General features: G+C 31.1%; 2 protein-coding genes across 8 annotated transcripts; one reads left to right on the forward strand and one right to left on the reverse strand.

Moving 5' to 3' along the window:
* Nucleotides 1-1,101: 1,101 nt before the first annotated feature.
* On the reverse strand, nucleotides 1,102-6,258 carry LOC131634424 (phosphatidylinositol 4-kinase gamma 7-like). Of its 7 annotated transcripts, none has more exons than XM_058905088.1 (4): nucleotides 6,096-6,258; nucleotides 5,807-5,880; nucleotides 2,981-3,026; nucleotides 1,102-2,587 (listed from the first exon to the last, which is right to left on the reverse strand). In XM_058905088.1, exon 4 carries the CDS (start codon nucleotides 2,406-2,408, stop codon nucleotides 1,617-1,619), a length of 792 nt encoding a protein of 263 aa, XP_058761071.1. In that variant the 5' UTR covers nucleotides 2,409-2,587; nucleotides 2,981-3,026; nucleotides 5,807-5,880; nucleotides 6,096-6,258; the 3' UTR covers nucleotides 1,102-1,616. The 7 variants fall into 7 exon arrangements, with proteins under 7 accessions (XP_058761071.1, XP_058761070.1, XP_058761072.1 ...); XM_058905087.1 differs by having other exon boundaries at nucleotides 5,802-5,880; XM_058905089.1 differs by lacking the exon at nucleotides 2,981-3,026.
* An 11,093-nt stretch (nucleotides 6,259-17,351) lies between these two features.
* LOC131634430 (O-fucosyltransferase 27-like) lies at nucleotides 17,352-21,823 on the forward strand. The gene is made up of 10 exons (XM_058905098.1): nucleotides 17,352-17,776; nucleotides 18,179-18,263; nucleotides 18,603-18,673; nucleotides 18,761-18,849; nucleotides 19,154-19,397; nucleotides 19,500-19,612; nucleotides 19,718-19,808; nucleotides 19,898-20,026; nucleotides 20,261-20,808; nucleotides 20,903-21,823. Exons 1-10 carry the CDS (start codon nucleotides 17,585-17,587, stop codon nucleotides 21,369-21,371), a joined length of 2,031 nt encoding a protein of 676 aa, XP_058761081.1. The 5' UTR covers nucleotides 17,352-17,584; the 3' UTR covers nucleotides 21,372-21,823.
* Nucleotides 21,824-22,008: the final 185 nt, after the last annotated feature.

Below are 22,008 nucleotides of genomic sequence, written 5' to 3' on the forward strand. Positions count from 1 at the left end.
GAACTATATTATTATCTAATTAAATGATTCATAGGATGTAGTATCCCATTATTTTTATTAGGATCAAGTGATGAGTTGTGTAGTATGTTCAATTAACCAAACCTTGAAACCTTGTAACTTTTGATCCGTAGCTCCGTTTCGTACGCCGTTCGAAGTGTTAGGAAGCTAGTTGGATGTTCTATATGATAGTATAGGCTTGGTTAGCTTGTTATTAGTTAGTTATGAGGTGTTGTTGATGAAAACACATAATTGTTTATATGTGCGATATGATTGGTAAATAATCATAGTGCTTGGTTGTAATTGATAATGATGCGTTGTGTGAATGTTATCGTGATGGTATGAGGTATGTGATTAGTTGTTGATAACATGAGATCATGTTCATATGTGTTATGTATTAATGAATGTTCATTCTTGATATATGACGATGTTTGGTTGTTTGTTGTTAACATGATGTGTGGCCTTATGGCAAGTAAATGTTGTTATGAGAATGATGTATTATCATTGTTGAATTGTTGTTATTACAACTTGTTGATGATGTATTGATGGAGTTGTGGGCCAATGGCCAATATTAATTTGATGTGATGCAATTATACGTTCATCTATGCCGATGTGGCCAGTATGTTTGAACGGTGAATGTGTGCTTATTAATGCCTGTGTGGTAATTATGGTGTGATGTAATTGATAACGATGTTATTAATTGGTGATGTATCCTTTTGGATAGAATATAAACGGTGTAACGTGGGTATGTGACCGTGTTATATTGTTGATGATGTTGTTGTCGTGTAATAGAGTCATATATTTGCACAGCATAACATTTCATTACGTTAATGGCGGAATGCTATTAGCAGGTGGCCTGTATTGGCAATTATTACCAGTGGGGGCTTAATGCTCGGTAAAAAGGTGTATTTGCCCTAGTGGCAAGAGGTCATCAGTGGGGGCTAAATGCTCGATGACGTTTAGTCGTAGCTTGATGCTCGACAAAGGTGTATTTTCCTGAGGGAAAGAAGTCCCAGCATAATGCTCGGCAAAGGTGTATTTGTCATAATGACAAGGGGAGTTTTACTCCGGATTTGGTACCACATGCATATGCATAGTCGAGTCTCATTCATCATTGTCTGTCTTTATAATTATGTTATCATTCATGTGTCACATTACTTATATATTAATTGTGGTTAAATGAGTGGATTACTTTGTTGTATGATTCTTGATGATACTTGTTGGCATTACTATAATTGTCATGCTTTCATTATGAATTATATTCTCACCCTTCTGCTGATTTGATGCTTGAGTGGCATCCTGCAGATTAGCCGCTTTGGAAGTCTTTTGGAAGAGGTAGTTCTCCAGTTGGTCTTGTCGGTCGCTCTGATATGTAACACTGGGTAGTCGGGAGTCTGTTGTTATTTATTTGTATATGACTCTTTTGAACATGTATATGTGATAACGTGCCATTGTATATTGTAAACACTTTATTTTGGAAAACTCCTCTTTGAGAGTGAGAGCTATGCGTATATATATATATATGTTCATATCTTCCGTGTGTTATGTATCATGTTATTGGCAGGTGTGTATGTTTTTAACATCGGTGATGTCCGTTTGTTTTCAAGGTGTTTGTTTGGTTACTTAGTGTAACATCCTAATTGTGTTGTATGAAATTTTAAATACTCTGATATTTTCTTGCCTAAATGCTTTGGGTAGAATTGGGGTGTTACATTTGGTGCATAAGGTTCCTCATCAGTTGGTTTCACAATTGCGACGTTTTCACCATAAATGTTTCTAAAATAATACGCACCTCCTAATCCACTCTGAATAGGAATTGGTTCGACGCCACCTTTTATTGCCATCATAATATCCTTAACCAATTGTTTAGTTCCAGATAACATATCCGAGCGGCCTATAATCTCAATCGGTCCACTCTGATCCCTATGTTGAAGATCCCTACCGGTCGGTGAAAGGCACGGGGTAGATGAACTTCTATGTAAAAAGTTCCTGGTGAGAAGAAGTGGAGAATCATTTCTAACTACACTCAGATCATTTTTCAAGACTGTGTCGCCACATATAAGTGAACTTTCCTCAGTCGGGACATTGAATGCTACCTGTAACTTCCTCTTCACAGTGTGCGCATTGTCACTCCTTTCTAATTCCATGCCAAGAACACAACCGGTTTCTGTCTGAACAAAGACACGTCTTCTACCTGAAGGCCTTCTTTCCATTTTCTTATTCCTGGAACATTCGCTAGGAGGTCCTTTGAAGGTTGCAGCTGCCATCTCGTCATGTAAACAGGTATCCAAATCAGGATACATGTAAGGAAAACGAAAAGGAGCAAACTCGAATGCTAGACGCAGAGTGTTCTTTTTCTCTCGAGCAAACGCCAAACTCGGAAGCAGGCACTTGAGAAGAGTCTTTTGCATGAACAATCATAGCCAACTCTACAAAATCCGAAACTCAGATGCTGGCACTTGAGAAGAGACTTGTGCACGAACAATCATAGCCAACTCTACAAAATTCGAAACTCCAAAGATTCTTACAAAAAAACTGGAAACTCGGAACAGGATGCCGCTCAACAGAACCGCTACATCGGAGATGTCACCTGACAACAAGAAGAAGCTAAAATAAATTAATCAAAATTCATGAGTGTTCATATTAAGAAATAAAAACCATAAGTCTTAAGCCAAGCATACTTCCAAATGCAAATAAAATTCACTAAAATAACCTTGCTATCCTTAAAAACTTAAAGGTAATATCATTTACAGCTGAGACTGCCGGAGCTGCCACATTAGAGTGGCGTCGTTCCGAATCTAATCCCATTACCGCGGTCGTTCCAGCCGAATCACCCATTTGTGATGAAACAGCACAACCTGACATGGTTTTCTTGGTTTTGTTGTTTCGTGCCAAGATAACGGCCGGATCGGCCGAGTTTGATAACATAGTATTAAACCAGTTCTTGTAATAATAGAAAGAAAAAGAATTTAATGTATATTACCTCCAACAGAGCAATATATATGAGCAGTGTCTTACCTTAGTTACTCCTAACAAATGAAATCAATGTTAATCAGAGACTGTGGCATCAGATTAGTGTTAGTTTGTTGAAAAGAAAAAGATGCAAATGATATTTAAAATACAATTCAGAGGTAAATGATTGAATTAGAACTGTTAATAAGAAAGCATGATGTAATTTGTATATCAATAACAGTGTTTATAAAAAGGGTCCAAGACCAATAATTTCTTTCATTTTTCTCACTCAATCTAATCCCAACCACGTCATGAAATGAGTATTTATTCTAACTTACCTTTCATATATGACTAATCAGCCCAAAAGTAAATGGTTTTTTAAACCATTGATCAAACTCATAATCAATTAACTAATAAATTTTTATTCTATCTTTCCTAACTATTCAAGTAAAGACAAACCGACTCCTACACATAAATCCTATCAGCTGAATCATTTCAATGTCAAGATTTTCAAGACCATAATTGATGGTGAAAAATAGACTTCAATCCATTTGTGCCTATATCAGTGTCTTTTTTATTAAAATTTGTTTCTGATGAGAAAATTAGATTTTGAATTTTTTTTTTTATGATATTTGTGAATTAATGGGATGATAAAAATTACTATTGTGATTATATAATACTACAAAATATATAATGTTAGAATATATCAAACTAAGAAAATAAAGATAAGAGCAAGTAGATGATATATCTTATATTTCTCAGAAATAGCATTTACATGAAGGAAAAGGGTTATTTATACCACTAGAGATATACTATTATTACATAAATGTAATAATTTACTTATCCTATTATTAAACTTAACTCATTTATCATTTCTATTTATAATAAAGACTAATTCTTAGTAAATAACAATTATTACATTTATGTAATAATAGTAATTTTAGTAGTATAAATATCCCTTAAATGATGTAAATGTGCATCATTTTTTTAGAAATATAAATTATATCATCCTCCTTTCTCCTCTCTTTATTTCTTTAATTTGATGATATTTTCAATATTATATATTTTGTAATATTATATAATTAAAATAATTATATCATCCTATTAGTTCCTAAATATCATTAAAAAATATTTAAATGTTTGATTTTCTCATCAAAATACATATTTAGTTTTTTTTAGTTTTCCATATGTATCTCCACTAGATATAATATAATTAAAAAAAATAGAGATCCATATTACATAAACAAAGAACTTGTAACTTTTTTTTAACTATATTTGATGCAGAAACTAATTTTAGTATTGGACAAAACATAACTAAAGGATTGGAAAAAACATGAATTCTAGTCCACAACTAAACCATGAAACAACTTTTTATCTCAAGCTCAAATTATCAAAAGAAATATATCAAAATACAATATTACACTCCCTCTTTCTTATTATTTAATATTTTAATTCATAAATGTAATATTAATGTTTTATATATAAATAAAGAATATTATAATTAAAATTATATTTTTATTTGCTTCATCGACATATCAAACAAAGTAGAAAAAAATATCTATTTATCATTTTTCTTCTCTTTATATTATTTATTATTTTCATTCATAAATATTAATATTTATATATCAATAAAAAATATTATAATAAAAATTATATTATTATGTCTACTGCATAAACATATTAAAAAGACACATTTTTCTTCCTTCTTATTATTTAATATTTTATCCATAAATATTAATATTTTATATATCAAGTATAGTAAAAATTATATAATTTTGTTTGGTGCATAGCATGGTAATCAAAACTGGATCAGACCAGGAACCAAAACCCTAACCGATTTATTTGGACCTAAAAACCGACATGCGGAAGAACCGAGATTTAAATCGGAAAACCGCTCAAAAATTGAAAAACCGGCAATTTAGACGATTTTTAGGGTTAGACCGGATTTTGCTTTTGATTTATAAAAATATGATTAAAAAAATTTGTTTTGAATCAAAATAATGCATGATTTAATTTTCTTTTTCTTTCTCCAAGCACTCTAATACATTATTTTAAATTATTTTGTTATTCTCTATTCATTTGATGAATGAGAGTGGATTTTATATAATAATATATAATAGATAAATACGATAAAATGCAGTTTAACGCATAGAAAATGACCAAACAATATCGTAAATAAACAATTTATAAAATTATTATATTATTAATTATTATTATATTATTATTATTATATTATTATTATCATATTAAAATGAAAGTTTTCAAATTATCTATCTAACCCATTAAAAATATAAAAAACTATATAAAATATTTATAAAAGACTTATTAAGTATAAATTATTAAGAAATTATCAATAAATTATTTTATTTTGTAAAAAATATAATTTGCATTATTATTCTTATATATAACAAAAAATATTTATTTATATATAATCGGTTCATCCACGATCGAACTTAAAACCCTGACCTCATAAGTACACCGGTTTGATGTGTGGTCCAATCTTAATTACTATATAGACATATCAAGCAAAATCGGAAAAAAAAAAATTATCAAGTACTTTATTCATCAAACACAATACAATACAAAAAGTTGTCTTGTAATGTTTTATACTATTATAGACTAACATATTTTTAAATTAATGAGATGACATGACAAAATGATATATTTTTATTGGATGATATTCTAAAACTTTTTTTTATGGTGTAAAATTTTTTTACATATCTCCATTAAACTCTAATAATAATAATAACAATAATAATAATAATAATAATAATAATAATAATAATAATAAATTAAATCAAAACAAATAACAATCATAATAATTAATTGAGTAAATGCAATCGGAAAATAACCTCACATGCTTCAGCCTCCTGAAACAACAAACATGCCGCAAATTTCACCACCAAAAGCTTCAGCCATCGTTAACTTTACCTTCTCAACAATATCAGCAAAACGAAAAATCATAAACAAATCTTCAATTCCAATTCACGAAAACACAAAACGAAGAACACAAAAATTCAAATTCAAATAATTCCAATCGTAAAACGAAAACAAATCGATCCAGTGCGAAATTCAGATTTGAAGTTAATCTAAAAAAACTACACATATGGCATGGTTTAAAGATTGAATTACGAAAGTGTAAAAACCTCGTCGGTGAGAAGCTTCTGCGGCGGGTTGAGAGGATGCTCCGCCGTGAGAGGCGGAGGAGAGATCCGATGAGAGATCAGTTCAGCTTACTTCTACAGATTTTTTTGTTTTTACATGATTTCAAGGTTTAACCAGATTCTTGTATTCTTATAGAATTTTAAATTTTAAAGTAAAGAAATCAATTTTTTTTTATCTCATAATTTATTTTTTATTTCTTTGGAAAATTAGTGTAATATGCTTCAAGAAAGTTTGAATATGTGGGCCAGTTAAAAATAAGAGTTTGGACACGCGGGGGTGAAGGGCCCACAGTATTGAACGTGGCAGTATTTGAGATGGATATGTCATTTCATCTTTTAGTTTTTCATTTTCCTTTTTTTTTTTTTTTTTTAGCAAAAAGAAGATATTATAAATCAAAAAAGGAAATTACAAGAAACACAAGGGAGTTTGATTTTTTTTTTTTTTAATCAAAAAGAGCAAAATATTATAAAAAAAAAAAGAGAACCAGTTATACAGGGGGACCAAAACCAAGACCCTTTAACGACAAAGCCTAAGCCTAGGGGTACCCGATTTATCTAACAAGTAATCTCTAATAATATTTTGAGGAATTTGAGTGAACCAAGTCGTAGCTTTAGAATGTAAACCATAACTCGCCAGATAATCTGCACAAAAATTAACTTCACGATAGTTGTGGGTGATCCTAAAATCACGATAGTGGTTGGACAAGAGCCGGATTAGATTGGTAGGAAATAATAGTGACTGAAGTTATGATGGGATACAATAATTTTCCAACAAATTTGTTAATTTTTTTATAGTGAGAATTTAGATTGATGGTGCAAACAAAATGAAAGAGATGTGAGTGAATATGTGATTGAAAATTTTTAACTTTTTTTTTAAAATCAAATAGAAGTTTAGCGTGCAATCTTCAAAGAATCAAATAAAAATATCAAAAAACATTGGAGATGAAAGGAAATGAATTTGTTGTAGTTTCTTTTTCAAAATTATTTGCCGTGACAACTTGGATGAATAGTTCAAGTGAAACATTATAATAAGATGCGATGATTGAGAAGGTTTTTTTACACTTTTACTCTTCAATATGACATGGTTTTGGTGATAATTGAGGAGACAAAATATTTTAGCAATATGAAGATGAAATAGTTGCTAGGAACACTTGAAGCTCAAGAGCTTAGAGTGAATCAAAGACAAAGTGAAAAGGATGTTAAACAGGTTTTGTTGGCTCAAACTAAGAAAGAAACTTTTGAATAAAGAAAGAAAAAATATAAGACTAAAGAGTGTAAAAGAAAAGACAAGAATTGGTGTAAAACCTGAATCTTCAAGAAAAATAGGAGGATTCATGAAGAATCATAGCAAGAAGAAAAGTTATGATAAGAAAAAGATCAAATGCTTCAATCGTGAGAAGTATGGACATTATGCATCTAAATGTTGGTTTGGCAAAGAAAAATATACACTGATTAAAGAAGAAGCAGATATGGTTCAGAAAGATTTGGATTCAGACCATGTCTTATTGATGGTAACAACAACTAGTACTGAGAGTTGCGATTCAAAAGCATGGTTCATAAATATTGGTTGCTCAAATCATATGACATCACATAGAGATTGGCTGAAAGATTTGGCTATAAGCCATGTTAACTAGAGTGAAGCTGGTAGACCATAGACCTTGACAATGGAAGAAATGGGAAAGATTGTTTTCATGAAAGAAGATGGAAAATGAAAATCATTGAAGAAGTGTTATATGTCCCTAGTATTTTATTTAATTTATATAGTGTTTGCCAACTTATGAAATATGTTTTTCAGTTACTGAAGAATAATGTATTATAATTTTTTGGGTTAAATATGTTTGTGGTCTCTATAAATATTTCAACTTTTGCTTTTAGTCCTTCTAAAATTTTCCGTCCTTGATTTTAGTCCCTGCCGTCTATTTGGTCTAACGGAAACTGATGTAACATGACACGTCACTGAAAGTCAACACTATAGAAAACGAGACAGATTGTGGGAGTTTGAAACCCCCTTTAAATAACTGAAAAATAATTTTAAAAAATAGTCTTCTTCCTCCTATTCCCCTCTCTTCCTCAATCAAAATCATCTTCTTCCTCTTCTCTCTTCAACTTTCTCACTATAAATATAAATTTTAGAATTCTTTGAATATGAATGGAAATATTCTTTTAGAAGCTATTTATATGCATGCAATATCACTGAAATGTATTCTTTCAGCAATATTACTGAAATGTATCACTGAGATGCATGCAATATTAAAGTTAATAAAGGGAAAAGGTCTACTTAGAAATTCCAACCAAAAAAGATACAAAATAATATTGCTAAAATCATGATTGCTCATCATCTAGCAAACCTTCTAAGCCTTAATTTGTAATTTTCAATAGCTTAGTTATGAAAGATCCTATGCAAGCACAGACAAGCATAACAAAAATATGTTGTACTCCTTTGATGTTTATAAACATTTTAGTAGTAAGCTAACATTAATATTCCCAAACTAAAGGTCATAATTTTATCACATTAAATTTCATTTGCAAAGCATCTCCGTCTACAACATAAAAAAAGATCTTTTGTCACTTTTATCACATTTATACCATGATAGAAATGGTAATGGGTGTCTCTTCTGTCTCTTTTCTCTCCGACGAGTGTAATCGCAGCGCTTCCTCGGTCTCGCTCTGTCTGACTTACAAAGCATGATTCAATTTTTATGTGGATGTAGGTTGGTCTTCTATTTTTCATTAATAGCTTATGGGTTGTGTTGCCATTTTATAAATTAATATTCACTTTCCTCAAGAGGCAACTATGTTGGAGAAAGAAAGATGTTCTGGAATGTATAGGCTTTCATATACTTCATATCAAGGGTCATAGTTGACCCTTCCGGTGGAACTTATCCTTCCAATCATATACCTTATTATAATATATTTTATGATTTATGACAGGGTTAAAACTTAATGTGATCAACTTCTTATACACTTTTTTTAGTACATTTCCATCAACTACTACATATACAAGTTGTTTTTAGAATCTTAGTATGACATTAATGAAACCTACCCATGTTCTAATGGGAAGTGTTTGATTTCAAAGTTTACATTGATAAAGAAAATGAGTAAGTTAAAAAGTGAAAATATAAGCATCTCCCATCAGAGAATGATATTGTGCTCAACTATTACAATATAACATATTTGAGTTTACTTTATATTTCTTAGATTTGAGTTTACTTTCTATTTCTTTGAGGCATTTTTTCAAACAGTTCATGTTCACTTGTAAACCAAGACAAGCAAAAAGAGAAATTCACGGAGAGAATGCAAAGAACCTTTCCATTCACATTCAAAGAATTCTAAAATCTAAATTTATGGTGAGAAAGTTGAAGAGAGAAGCGGAAGAAGATGATTTGGGTGGTGGAAGAGAGGGGAAGAGGGGGGAAGAAGACTCTTTTTCTTTTCTTTTTTAATTATATTTCAGTTATATAAAGGAGGTTTCAAACCCCCGTAATTTGTCTCCTTTTTTGTAGTGTTGACTTTAACTGACGTAGTGTGCCATGTGGCATGCCACGTCAACTTCCGTTAGACCAAATAGACGGCAAAGATTGAAATTGGGGACGGAAGATTTTAGGAGGACCAATGTTTGAAGGAAAATTTTAGAAGGACTAAAAGCTGGAATATTTATAGGGACAACAAACATATTTAACCCTAATATTTTTATATTAATCAATTATTGGTGTTGAATTCACCATTTACAACAAATAGAACATTTCAAACATCCATGAGAGCATTTGATATGAAGTTTTTCTATGCAAAAATGTCCACTCAAGATAGTTTATTATGGCATCTCAGATTTGGCCATTTAAATTTCAGGAGTCTTGCTCAATTAGTTGATAAGGAACAGGTGTTAGGTATATGCCTAAAATAACCTCGCCTGAAAAGGCTTGTGAAATTTGTCTGGTTGGAAAGCATCCTAGGAATTCCTTTGAGTCAATTGTAGCACGTAAATCAATTGGTTTTATATACTCAACCCGCTACGGTGTCCTTCTTCAAGAATACTCTTTCTAAGTTCGGTAACATCAGGAACATAAACTCGATCACCAAACCTCACAATACCATTCTTGTCAATTCTGAAATTATCTCCTTTACCTTGGTTAATCAAAGTCAATCTATCCACTAACTTGACATCAGTTTTCTGACCCGCTCTAACTCATCAAGGATACCACTTGTTAGTTTCAGCATACCCAATTTAACACTATCAGAAGTACCTTCACATATCAAACTCAAATCTCTGAATTGTTCAATTAAATCCAATTCTCTCACCATTAGCATAGACATGTGTAAAGACTTCCTACTCAAAGCATCAGCAACCATGTTCGCCTTACCCGGATGGTAATTCAGCCCAAAATCATAATCTTTAAGAAATTCTAACCATCTCCTTTGCTTCATATTGAGCTCTTTCTGATCAAAGAGGTACTTCAGACTCTTGTGATCACTGAATACTTCAAACCTCGAACCATACAAATATTGTCTCCATAATTTCAATAGAGTTACAGGGGTTTCAGTTGAAATTAGAGAGCTACAGTTAATATATAATGTTATTTACATTTTTGAATTCGTGATGAAATTCTGAGCCACTTTGATCTTTACATCTTTGTATTTGGTTGATAAATGGAGAAATTCGAATTTGATGTCTCAAGGTTGAAGATGAAGTTGTTTTTGCGCCAAAATTTGAATTTTTGAGTTTGTTTAAAATAGAATGTGTTGAAAGCGTTTTATACATTGGATGTACCACCACCCCATTGGTTAAGAAGGCGCGCTTGCCACCTTTGGGTCTGGGGTTCGAATCCCCCTCGCCCTAGACCCTTTTTGCGCTATTTTACTTTTTCTTGCATTTTTTACTTATTTCACATATAACCAATTGGATGCACATTGTTATCATTAGCGCATGTTATTTTGGCTCAGTGGTATTGTTTTAAGCACGCAACCTTAATGACATGAGATCAACACTCCTTGGCTTCAACAAATTTTTTATCACTTGTTTCTTTGTGTTATTTTCTCTCCTTTAGTTTCTTTTAGGATAACTTAAAGGTGAGAGCATGATAACTTAAAGTCAACCTTATGAGAGAAGGGAAGAGAGAATTTTTAACCAAATATATATTAGGTTCACAAGGGAAGGGAATAAGTTTTAAAACTAATTCATCTTTTAATCCTTAAAATATTATAACAATCATGTTAAATAAAATTTAAAACAAAGTGATATTCACACAAAAAATGAAATTTGTCAATTCATAAACAATATAGATAATCAAACACAAAATATTTAATATTTTAAATACTCTAAAATATATTAAAGCGCAAATAAAATATTGATAAATTTCATACAATCATTATAGATCAGATAAACTATTTTCTCATTTTGATGATCCATCTAGTTCTATAAAAAATTTATAAAACTAAAATCTAGATATGTAACTGATATATTATAATTATATATAGAGATATAATAGAACAACTTATAAAATAATTAAGTTCTTACCAAAAAAATAATAAATAAAATGAATAAAATAAAACACATAAAAACTAAAGAAATATTTGTCATACTAATAAAAAAAATAGAGTTGTTGTAAAAAAAATGAGGAATTTCAATAAAAGGACAAAAGTTAACCTATAATGTTTATTAATCTATTAGGGTTAATAGTGATTTACCCCATGCAATATAGACGTGTTTTGATTTATCCCTCTTTAAAAAAATAATTAAATACTCTCTATAATTTTGGGATACCCCCCTAAGCGTGTAAAAATCGGGTGGTAAATCAATTTTTTTTTACAGGGGGTAATTTTGCGATCGGGAGACAAAAGATTTAGAATTTTAATATTTCAAGAAAGTTTTTAAAAACTTTTTTTTAAAGGGGGTAAATCAAAACACGCCTATATTGCAGGGCTAAATGACTATGAACCCTATTTATTAAAGACAATTTAGAATTTTAATAAAAAAACGAGATTAATTTTATCAATATAACAAAAAATGATTTTATTATAATTCCTCCCCTCCTCTCTAAATCTTCCCGATTTAAAGTGAACAAAAAATTGCTTTAGAAAAGAATTTGTACCTAAAATTCCCTCTTCTCACCTTGTAAAAAATTAAACAAACACATTTAATTTAAAATATTTTCTCTCTCCTCCAAAAACACACTCGTGGTTCTATTATTTAGCAATAGGGATCAATATTGTTGACAAAAAAAATGTAAAAGACTAAAATTCGGTGAACTAAAACTATAAAGTTTAATATATTAAAAAGGGCTATTTACTAATTTTGCAAAGTTTATTGTTTTTTTCTTATTTGAGGATTGCCCATTTTCATTCACAAGAGAAATGACCTAATTTGTTGATGGAGTCATTGGTTTGCAAAATTTGATTATTATGAAATTAATTTGTTTACTCTATTGATCAACCATAAGCATAAAAAGGGTAATCTTTATCTTACCAACTCTCAACATCATTTAGTAAAAACAAAAGAGTATGATAACAAAATAAGAGAATAATTCACAATAAATTAAAAGTTACTTTCTTTCATTTCTCATACATTACTTTGTTTGCATATAACAAAATAGCATTCAAATCAATTTCTAATCTCATTCTCATATAGCATAGTTGCTAAACATAACATCCTATTTAGTCTTTTATCAAATTGTCAAAGAATCTCTTCAATAGTTAAGGTCCCACCAACCTAACCTAAGCCATGGATTCAAATTTAGAATTTGGCTATTTTTTAACCCTTTTGTCTTGAATAACAATGATGAACATTGAACATCATGTATATCTACTTTCTCCATTGCTAAAAAGTCTTCTTTCATTAATCATATAATCAAATCTCAAAATCCCTACTTTTTCTTAACCTTTATTTGATCATTTAACAAGTTACAAATTCCTAAGATGTCTATTTTTAGAAGGCCCCACAAAAAGATAATTAATTTCAAAATAACAAAGTGGTTAACAAATTTCATGTAGGGCTAGAATGACCCCCTCCATAATTAATCTTGATTCACCGACTTCATTGCTAAATCATTGAAATGATCTCATATCAATACAAAAAAGTAAAAATTGAGAGAAGGTAGACAAAATCATAAAATTGGAAATATGAGACTAAAACTAAAATTTTACTTAGAGATTAAAATTTTAATATTTAGACAAAATAAAATATTAAAATTACATTTAGGAAAAAAATGATACTATCATATGTCTATTTTTGTTTGATAAATTAATTTCATTTTTAATTTTAATTTTTATGACTTATTTTTTAATTTTGTGTGTGTATATTCTGTATTTTTTTAAATTCCTTGAATTGTTTTTTAAGAATTTAATTATAGTTAAATTTTTACTACTTAATTTCAAATGTTTTTAGACAGTAAAATAAATAAATTTTATTAAAAATGTTACAATATAAAAATAAATTATTATATTTTTTAGGTTTCTAGAACGTTTTAATAAAGACAAAATTGATTTTTAGTTAAAACAATAAGAATACAAATTAAATAAAAAATAAAAAATTACAAGTTGTATAACTATTTCAAAAAATATTTAAAAAGATTAAAAATACCCGACAAAAAATTGAAAACTTGTGCTAAAACTGTATTAAACCTAAAGAAAACTTAAATTCAATTACTTAAGCGTTATTTTTACTATTTTTCAATAAAAAATATGATTAGTGTATAATTTTTTATTATATATATTCAATTTTCTTCTATTTTTGTTCCTTAAACAATATTTAAAAATATTTATCATATTTTTACTATATAAATATCTCATCTTAAATATAAATATTTTATTAATGTGAATTTAAAATTTAAAAATAAGATTGATTTTGTCAAATAAAGATACTCTTAGAATATGACTATGTTCGGATACGCGGTGAAAACGTGCGTTTAGCCACAAACATGCGTTAAATCAGAAGCTATAAAATGTAGTTTATCTTTTTTTACAATAGAAAACTCTTCAAACATGCGTCTATGCTAAATGTACGTCCAAACATACACTACGTCTTATCAATTTTTTTAATAAAAAACTTATTTTTTTAAATGACCTGTTTTTATTTTTTAAGATTATATTTATAATTATACATGCAACTATTTACTATTTATTATCAGAAGCATATTCACATTTATTGCCATTTCTTCTGAGATTTGTTTTTGAAAATTGTGTGCAACTATCATCAGTGTGTTAGAAAAACTAAAGAATTAAAAAAGAAATAAGTATATGAATTATATTTACCTGCTTATTTGACATTGGTTTGTACTAACAACCATTAACACAGGGTAGTGCACCTTGCCACCTTTCGCTTCCAAGATGCTCTTCGATCTGACAATTTTTTGGAAAAGCAGAATTGAAAGGAAAAAAACAGTACTCTCTTTATAATCATTTAATTATCTCACCTGAATTAAAAGTCATGTTTTCGAGCTTATAGCTTATGTCTTATGTCTTATAAGCTCATATGATAATTTAGACCCGTTTGATAACGGTCTTTTCATCACGAGCTTATAGCTTATTTTACTAGCTTATAGCTTATTTTCCAAACGCTATTTCAAATAGCGTTTTAACTTATGTCTTATAGCTTACTATTTTTTCTTCCTTTTTTATCCTTATTATTTTAATTAAAATTCATTTTTAACCCTTATAATTTATTTTAATTTAAAATAAAATAATTATGTATTAAAATATATTTTATGTCATTTTACATTTATAAGTTAATTGAACCGCTAATTTTACCAAACACTTCAATTAGCTTATAAGCTATCAGTCTCAACCATCTGCTATAAGCTATAAACCATCAGTCATCAGCCATCAGTCATAAACTATAAGCTATCAGCTAACTTATCAGTCAACCGTTGTTTTTATCAAACAGATCCTAACAATTTTTTTAAAGTCAAATATCAAAGACCAATAATATATTAAAAAGGAAATAACACATATAAAAACGGAAGGAAAGAGACCAAAACTAAAACCCTTAAAAAAATTTATATCTACAACACATGATATCACACATATTGTTTAAGAAATATATCCTATAAAATTATAGAGATGTTCAAACCAAAGCTAAAACCTTAAGAAATCTTATATTACAACAAGGGATGCTATGCATATTCCTTAAGAAGTCTACCATAATAAGATTATGGAGATGTTTAAACCAAGTGAAGGCCCTATGATTGGAGCCAAAATTAACAAGTTTCTCAGCACGAGAATTCCCTTATCTAAATATGTAAGATACCGTAAATTGTATTGATTGAGTTATCTTGATGCAATTTAGCCATATAACTTTAAGGTGTCAAGTGACAAAGTTGTGATTAGAGAAAACTTAGAACTACAAGCAAGCAGTCGGATTCAGGCCAAGAATAAGACTAGTTGTTTTTAAAAGCAAACTCCACAACCATCGTTGCTCTAATAAATTCAGAATAAAGAGCGTTGCCATTGTTAATAAAATTGGAGAAATTTCCCACATGTTCACTCATAGAGTTTCAAAAAAGGCCTCCTCAAGCAGCAAGAGAAGGGGTCCCAAACGCCATGTCACCCGCCATTTCAAAAAGAGGACATTGTCAAAGCACATAAGCCATTATGACGATCAGAAGGGTGCACTTTAATTTAGAAAGCTTTATTAATGGAAAATCCAAACATTGAGGTGCTTGTGTTAGGAGATAAAATACTACTGACCATGTTATGGATTATGGAGTCTCTGCAAGCATTCCAAGTAGTCTTGATGCTCTAAATTTTAGAATTATTCCTAGCAAACCAAATTTCATTGATGATGTGGATGATGGCAATATATATCACAACTTTGGCAGTTCCCGGACCAAGGCATAATGTTCCAAGAGTTTTCCAAGGAAGATTTCCGAAAATGATTATTGATAATAAAAGCAAACCAGGACCACTGATGGGAAGGAAGCTGCAATCAAACATGATATGATGAGTTTGCATCAAATGTTGCAGGTGGAAGAAAGATGACAATCTCTAACAACTAAATTTTCATTAGTTGTGAGCTTATTTTGAAGGTACCTCCAAAAGTGGAAAGACTTAGAAGGAAGGACACTAGGTTTCAAACCTGTTTGCACCAAGGAAAATGTTGGCTAGATTTAACAAAGAATTTGTAAGCTTCCTCCAAGATCAAGCAAGCAGTCTCAGCATGTCTCCAACATTTAGAGTCTTCTATGATCTCAACATGAATGTGACACATATTGATGATATCAAGAGCGTGAGCCTAAAACTTTGTCTCGCATTAAAAGTGAGGATGAGACGGGGGAGTCTCGCACTAAAAGCGAGGATGGGAGGGGGAGGGGTAATGTACATTTTAGGTCTAAAATTACAAAAATTCATTTAAATGTATATGCTCGCAAAAATCCGTGAAAAAAATACAACAAGACGAGACATACATATTAGAAGGTATGACCCTAAATCTTTGACCGGCCTCATACTAAAGTACAGACAAAACGAATATGTTCAACGATTCAAACCCGTTTTATCACCCCTAATTTTAATCAACTATGTTTTATCATCATAAGTTGAAAACAGATTGAGTATAATTTGAAAATAAATAATTAAAATTATATTAAAACCAACAATACAATCTTTTTGATCCATTATTTTTTACAATTGCGCTTATAAGTCGTGTTGAGTATCAACTACAATATTTGGTCCATTTCAAAATTAATTTGTTTAAAATTTTATACACATTAAATAATATAAAAAAGTAAAAAAGAATAGTAAATTATTTTAAATCACAAGATTAATCACTTAATTTAAATTAAATAGTTTTAATCTCTCCCGTTTTTTCTGAAAATTAATAAATTATTTATTTTTTAACTTTTATTTTTATCTATTAAATTTCAAAAAATGTAATTAAATAAATTATTATTGTACTATTAGATGCAAGGTGGTGTTAATGTAAATTTTAGCGGCAGACTGAGTTTAACTTCTATTAGTATATTAATATCAAACAACGATTATTAATTGGTTTGGTGGTGATTGACGATGAATTCAATAAGAAAAATCAAGCTCTATTCCTACAATTGTGAATGAGAGAGAGTTTAAATCATTTGATGACATAATTGACCTCTAAACTAAATTAATCGATTGAGTGCGCTGAATATTATGTTGAAAAATAAAAAAGAAAAACCAAAAAATTATATTAAAAAAAATCAAAAATAAAAAAATACAAAAGACATAGGATATCTACCAAGAGTACACAAAATATAAAATGACCCTCCTCCTAAATCTTGTTCCAACTCAAACAAACAAAAAACAGCACACACATACACTCTTCTCTCTCTTGTCTTTGTGAACAACATTGTATACAAAAAATCAAAAACATGCTTTAACACGTGCTTCTCAATCTCACTCATTACTTTCCTAGACTTTTCCATTGACTCTTTCTTCTTCTTTCTCATCACTTCTCAACAAACAAACTTCTCAAGAGAGAGAGAGATTTTTGTTTCCATAATTTTTTTCCAATGAAAGGGGAAACAAAAATGAAGTCAAAAATGAAATGGGTTGGCTTAATTGGAATTGTTCTTTCAGCTTTTTCAATCTTCATTCACTTTCTTCTAGCTAGATTCACTCAACTTGGTGTTTCTGATTACCAATCTTCTGTTACTATCTTCTCCTGGAGACCCATCTTTGATCAACCAGATTTTTCCACCAATGTAAGCATAAAGATCTCACCTTTTTCATTTTTTTTTCATCACCCCATTTTTTGTTTTTGATTTCTCTATCTTAAAGTTAGATTTTTTTTTTCTCAAACAAATCCCTTTTTTTAAGGGTTCATAAATTTGACTTTTTTGTTGTATCATTATTGTACTCTCAGAAAATGACAAAGATGTTGCATTCAGTGTTGTTTGAGTTCTTATAGAATGTTATTGGTCAAATGATGTTTTTTGTTTTTGTTTTTGTTTTTCTGTGTTTATGATAATAAGCACATCATTGTCATTGTTCATTGGTTTTGGATCTGTTGTTTCCAATGTCTTTGGAGTTTTTAAGGTAACGAGATTTTAGACACTGTTTTTGTGTATTTTAAGGTTTTTTTTTTTTTAATGTTTGTGATGCAGGGAGGTTCATATAGAAGATTATGGGGGCAAGTAAAGCTTTTTGAATCTTTGTATCCAGATTCAGTTCCAAGAGGGGATTATCCTGGTAAGTTCAACTTTTCATTTTTGGTGCTTTACTTTACTCTTTATTCTACTGTTTCAAATTTAGTATGTGTTTGGTTCTGCGGCGAAAAAAATTGATTTTGAATCAAATGATTCATTTTAGTGCTTTACTTTTTATTCCACTGCTTCAAAGTTCAAACATTGTATGCATTTGGAAATGATTTTGGCAAAAAGTTTAGTGAATGTAAAGTGGCTTATGTTTGGATATCGAACATGCAGACATAACACTGACACGTTGACACTGATAATAATTTAGGTAATAGAGGCGATTGAATATAACAACATGTGTCGGTTTTCTATATAACATCATTTTTCTTGACAGAACCTGGTTCGCAAACAAACGGGTTTATTTTTGTCCGGATACAAGGTGGTTTTCACGAGATCAGGAATTCGGTGAGGTTACTGTTTCTAGTTCTGTATCGTGTTATATATTTATCTGAAATTCAACTCAATGTGTTTTGTTATTGGTTTTGTTTCCAGATATGCGACGTGGTTGTGATTGCTCGACTTCTTAATGCTACATTAGCAATGCCTGAAATCCAATCAACAACCAGCAGCAAGGGAATAAGGTTTATCATATCAGTTTAATTAATCGCTTATAGCATAAGCGCTTATCATATAAGCTCTGTAGCACCGACACCTCTGAAAAAAGGCGTGTCATTGTCCGTGTCGGTTGTGATTACGATCAATTTATTCATTTTTTCAAATTTTTACTAGTGTCGACGTGTCAGTGTCGTGTCTGGTTCATAGCATATAAGTGCTTATGTATAAGCTATATCTAAAAAAAAAAACTAATATAAAGTCAATCCAAACAGACTCTAGATCTTATATAATCTATATTTACTATTTCTTTTTACAATTATTTCTACGCAGCTCTCAGTTCAAGAGTTTTGCGTACCTATACAACGAGGACCAATTCACAGTCTCGTTAGCAAAAGATGTCAAAATAGTGAGAACTCTTCCAAAATATCTAAAGGGTGCAAGGAGAAAAAAGGAGATTCCGGTGTTTAAAGTTCCGTATTCGGCATCACCTTTTTATTACTTGCATCATGTTCTCCCTATATTAAAGAAGCATTCAGTGGTCGAATTAGTTGTTTCCAATGGCGGATGCTTGCAGGTAACGACAATTTATGATTCACGCATTAGGCAGGCTCGTAATTTTTATTTACCAAAGTTTATGTTCAGAAATTAATATTTTTTTCGATTTCTTCTTTCTCAGGCCATTCTTCCTCCTGATTTCGAAGAATATCAAAGGCTGAGGTGCCGAGTTTCTTTTCAAGCTCTTCAGTTCCGACAGGAAGTCCAAGAACTGTCCGCTAAGATTTTGCAGAGGCAAGAAAAACTTAATTCTCGTGGCTTTTTCTGTCTGTTTTTTCGTCTCTTTCATAGTCTTTTCCTGTTCTTTTTGTTTCTGAATATTTCCCGATATAATTATAGGTTACGAGCTCCCAGTCGTCCGTTCATTGCCTTTGATCCTGGCATGACGAGAGAGTCTTTAGCTTATCATGGTTGTGCTGAACTATTCCAGGTATATAAATCAATCTTATAACAAATGGGCCCTTAACCTCGAGCTTTTTCGTATTTGAACTTTGATGACGACCTTTAATTCTTTGCTAGGATGTACATAATGAACTCATTCAACACAAGAGATCTTGGATGATAAAACGCGGGATTGTCAAAGGGAAGCTTTTAGTCAACTCGGCCGAAGCAAGATTGAACGGATCGTGTCCTTTAATGCCGGAAGAGGTGAGAGAATATGTTTAAACTTTTGACCTGACTAATTTTTCAGGGTCAATGAATTGGTCGGAACGACTCTTCAAACTTCGGTAATTAACCGCCGTTGCAATATATCCTAGTTGTACATATCGGTCCTGTTTGGATAAACAACTTAATTAAGAGTATTAGACACGGATAGCATAAATGCTTATTATATTAGTCGTTACGTATAAAAGTTGTTTTCATAATTCTGATCTTTTGTAGATCGGTATTCTTCTACGTGCCTATGGATACACGAAGGATGCGATTATATATGTATCGGGAGGAGAAGTCTTTGGTGGTCAAAGAACATTGATTCCTCTTCACGCGATGTTTGAAAACGTTGTTGATAGAACATCTCTTAGTACACCTTGGGAGATGATTCGAATCTACGGACAAGAGGTTAACCTCGTTAATCCTCCTCCAAGCCCACCGCCTTTCGAAGAAGTTAAAAAGCGTGCAGCTTGGAAGAACGCAGGTCCACGTCCTCGTCCGCTTCCTCCCCCTCCAGCAAAGCCGAAATCGTATAACATAGAGGGTTGGTGGGGTTGGGTAGCCGAGAGTGATAACGAACCGGATAGTACTGTTATGGAACTGAGGACCAATGCTCATAAGTTACTATGGGAAGCTATTGATTATGTGGTTTGTGTTGAAGCCGATGTGTTCATCCCTGGATTTGATCGTGATGGGAAGGGGCATTCGAATTTCGCTAGCTTGGTGATGGGGCATAGGCTATATCAGTCGGCTGCGTCAAAGACTTTTCGACCCGACAGGTAAATAACTATCTTGATCTTGATCGATGTTTCTATGTATTATGAGTTCAATTTGTTATTTTAAAACATTGCAATCATTTTTCTGCCGATGCAGAAAAGAAGCTGCCAAATTTGTAGACGAGATTCGCGACCACATGTATCAAGCGAATCGTACATGGCTAAGATCGGTTCGAAGGCATTTGAGAAAAACATTACTTGACGGAATAATCGAAGCATCGAGTAAATCAAAACCGTTGTCCTTTCTCTCTCATCCAATCCCCGAATGTTCTTGTTTGCGGCATGACTCCTCTGAAGTATCGAAGAATTCTTCTAGTCCTTTATCTTCGCAAGTATGGAAAACTCTTGGTGTTTCTCACAAGTGTCCTGCATGGATGGACACGACTAGTCCGGTTTCTCAATCAAAAGATAAGGAAAACGAAGATGACGGCGATGACGATGATTCTGTATCTGGTTTATTCTTTAAACAAAGTGGTGGAAATAATGAAGGCGAAGGAGGTGAAGTTAATACTAAAGACGAAAATCAATTCGAGGATCAAGAAGAACTCGAGGGCGGTGAAAGGTGATATCCTAGATATGCGTTGAAGGTTCATCTGACGATTGAAAATGGATTCAAATTCTCCGGACTCATGTACATAATTGGTTGTTTCTTCAAACTTCCGCAAACCGGATTTAGTTGAGGAAAGGAGAAAAAAACTTGCTCAGGAACATGGTTTTAAATTGCGCTGCAAATTTTTACATTGCGGCAAATGGCGATAACGTTTGACTGATGCAGAGGGCACAATTCCTGTTACCGACCGCAATTTAAAACCTTGCAGAATATATAACATAGGTGTTTACTCTACATGCTAATTTGTTGACAAGATATCAATTTTGGTGTTACTTTGGATGATCCTCCTAGTTAATATTAGGTTTAAGTTCAGTTTGGATATTGGGTGTATTTTATTGATGTAGCACTGAGAACTTAACTCCATTTTTGTATCTGATATGAGTAGTAATTCAAATTTACTCATATTCATATTTTTCGTTGTGACCATAGATTCTTCCATACATACTTGTGTTATAAATTGCAAATAAGTTATTTATCCAAACAGAGCCTTACTGCGTATGTTTGAATGGATACACCTTCATGTAGCTTCAATGTGAAAGCTTATTTTCACATGTGTCCATTTCTAAACAGATTTGAGACAAATAACCTTCATG

Source organism: Vicia villosa, unplaced genomic scaffold, assembly GCF_029867415.1.
Source record: "Vicia villosa cultivar HV-30 ecotype Madison, WI unplaced genomic scaffold, Vvil1.0 ctg.001291F_1_1, whole genome shotgun sequence".
Taxonomy (NCBI): Eukaryota; Viridiplantae; Streptophyta; class Magnoliopsida; order Fabales; family Fabaceae; genus Vicia; species Vicia villosa.

Excerpts from the sequence above, each read along its gene's own strand:
- LOC131634430 (XM_058905098.1), top strand. The coding sequence starts at position 17,585 with ATGAAAGGGGAAACAAAAATGAAGTCAAAAATGAAATGGGTTGGCTTA. Across the intron at positions 18,674-18,760 it reads TTCACGAGATCAGGAATTCG|ATATGCGACGTGGTTGTGAT; the intron begins GTGAGGTTACTG and ends TTTTGTTTCCAG. Across the intron at positions 20,809-20,902 it reads AAGACTTTTCGACCCGACAG|AAAAGAAGCTGCCAAATTTG; the intron begins GTAAATAACTAT and ends CTGCCGATGCAG.
- LOC131634424 (XM_058905089.1), bottom strand. The coding sequence starts at position 2,408 with ATGCAAAAGACTCTTCTCAAGTGCCTGCTTCCGAGTTTGGCGTTTGCT.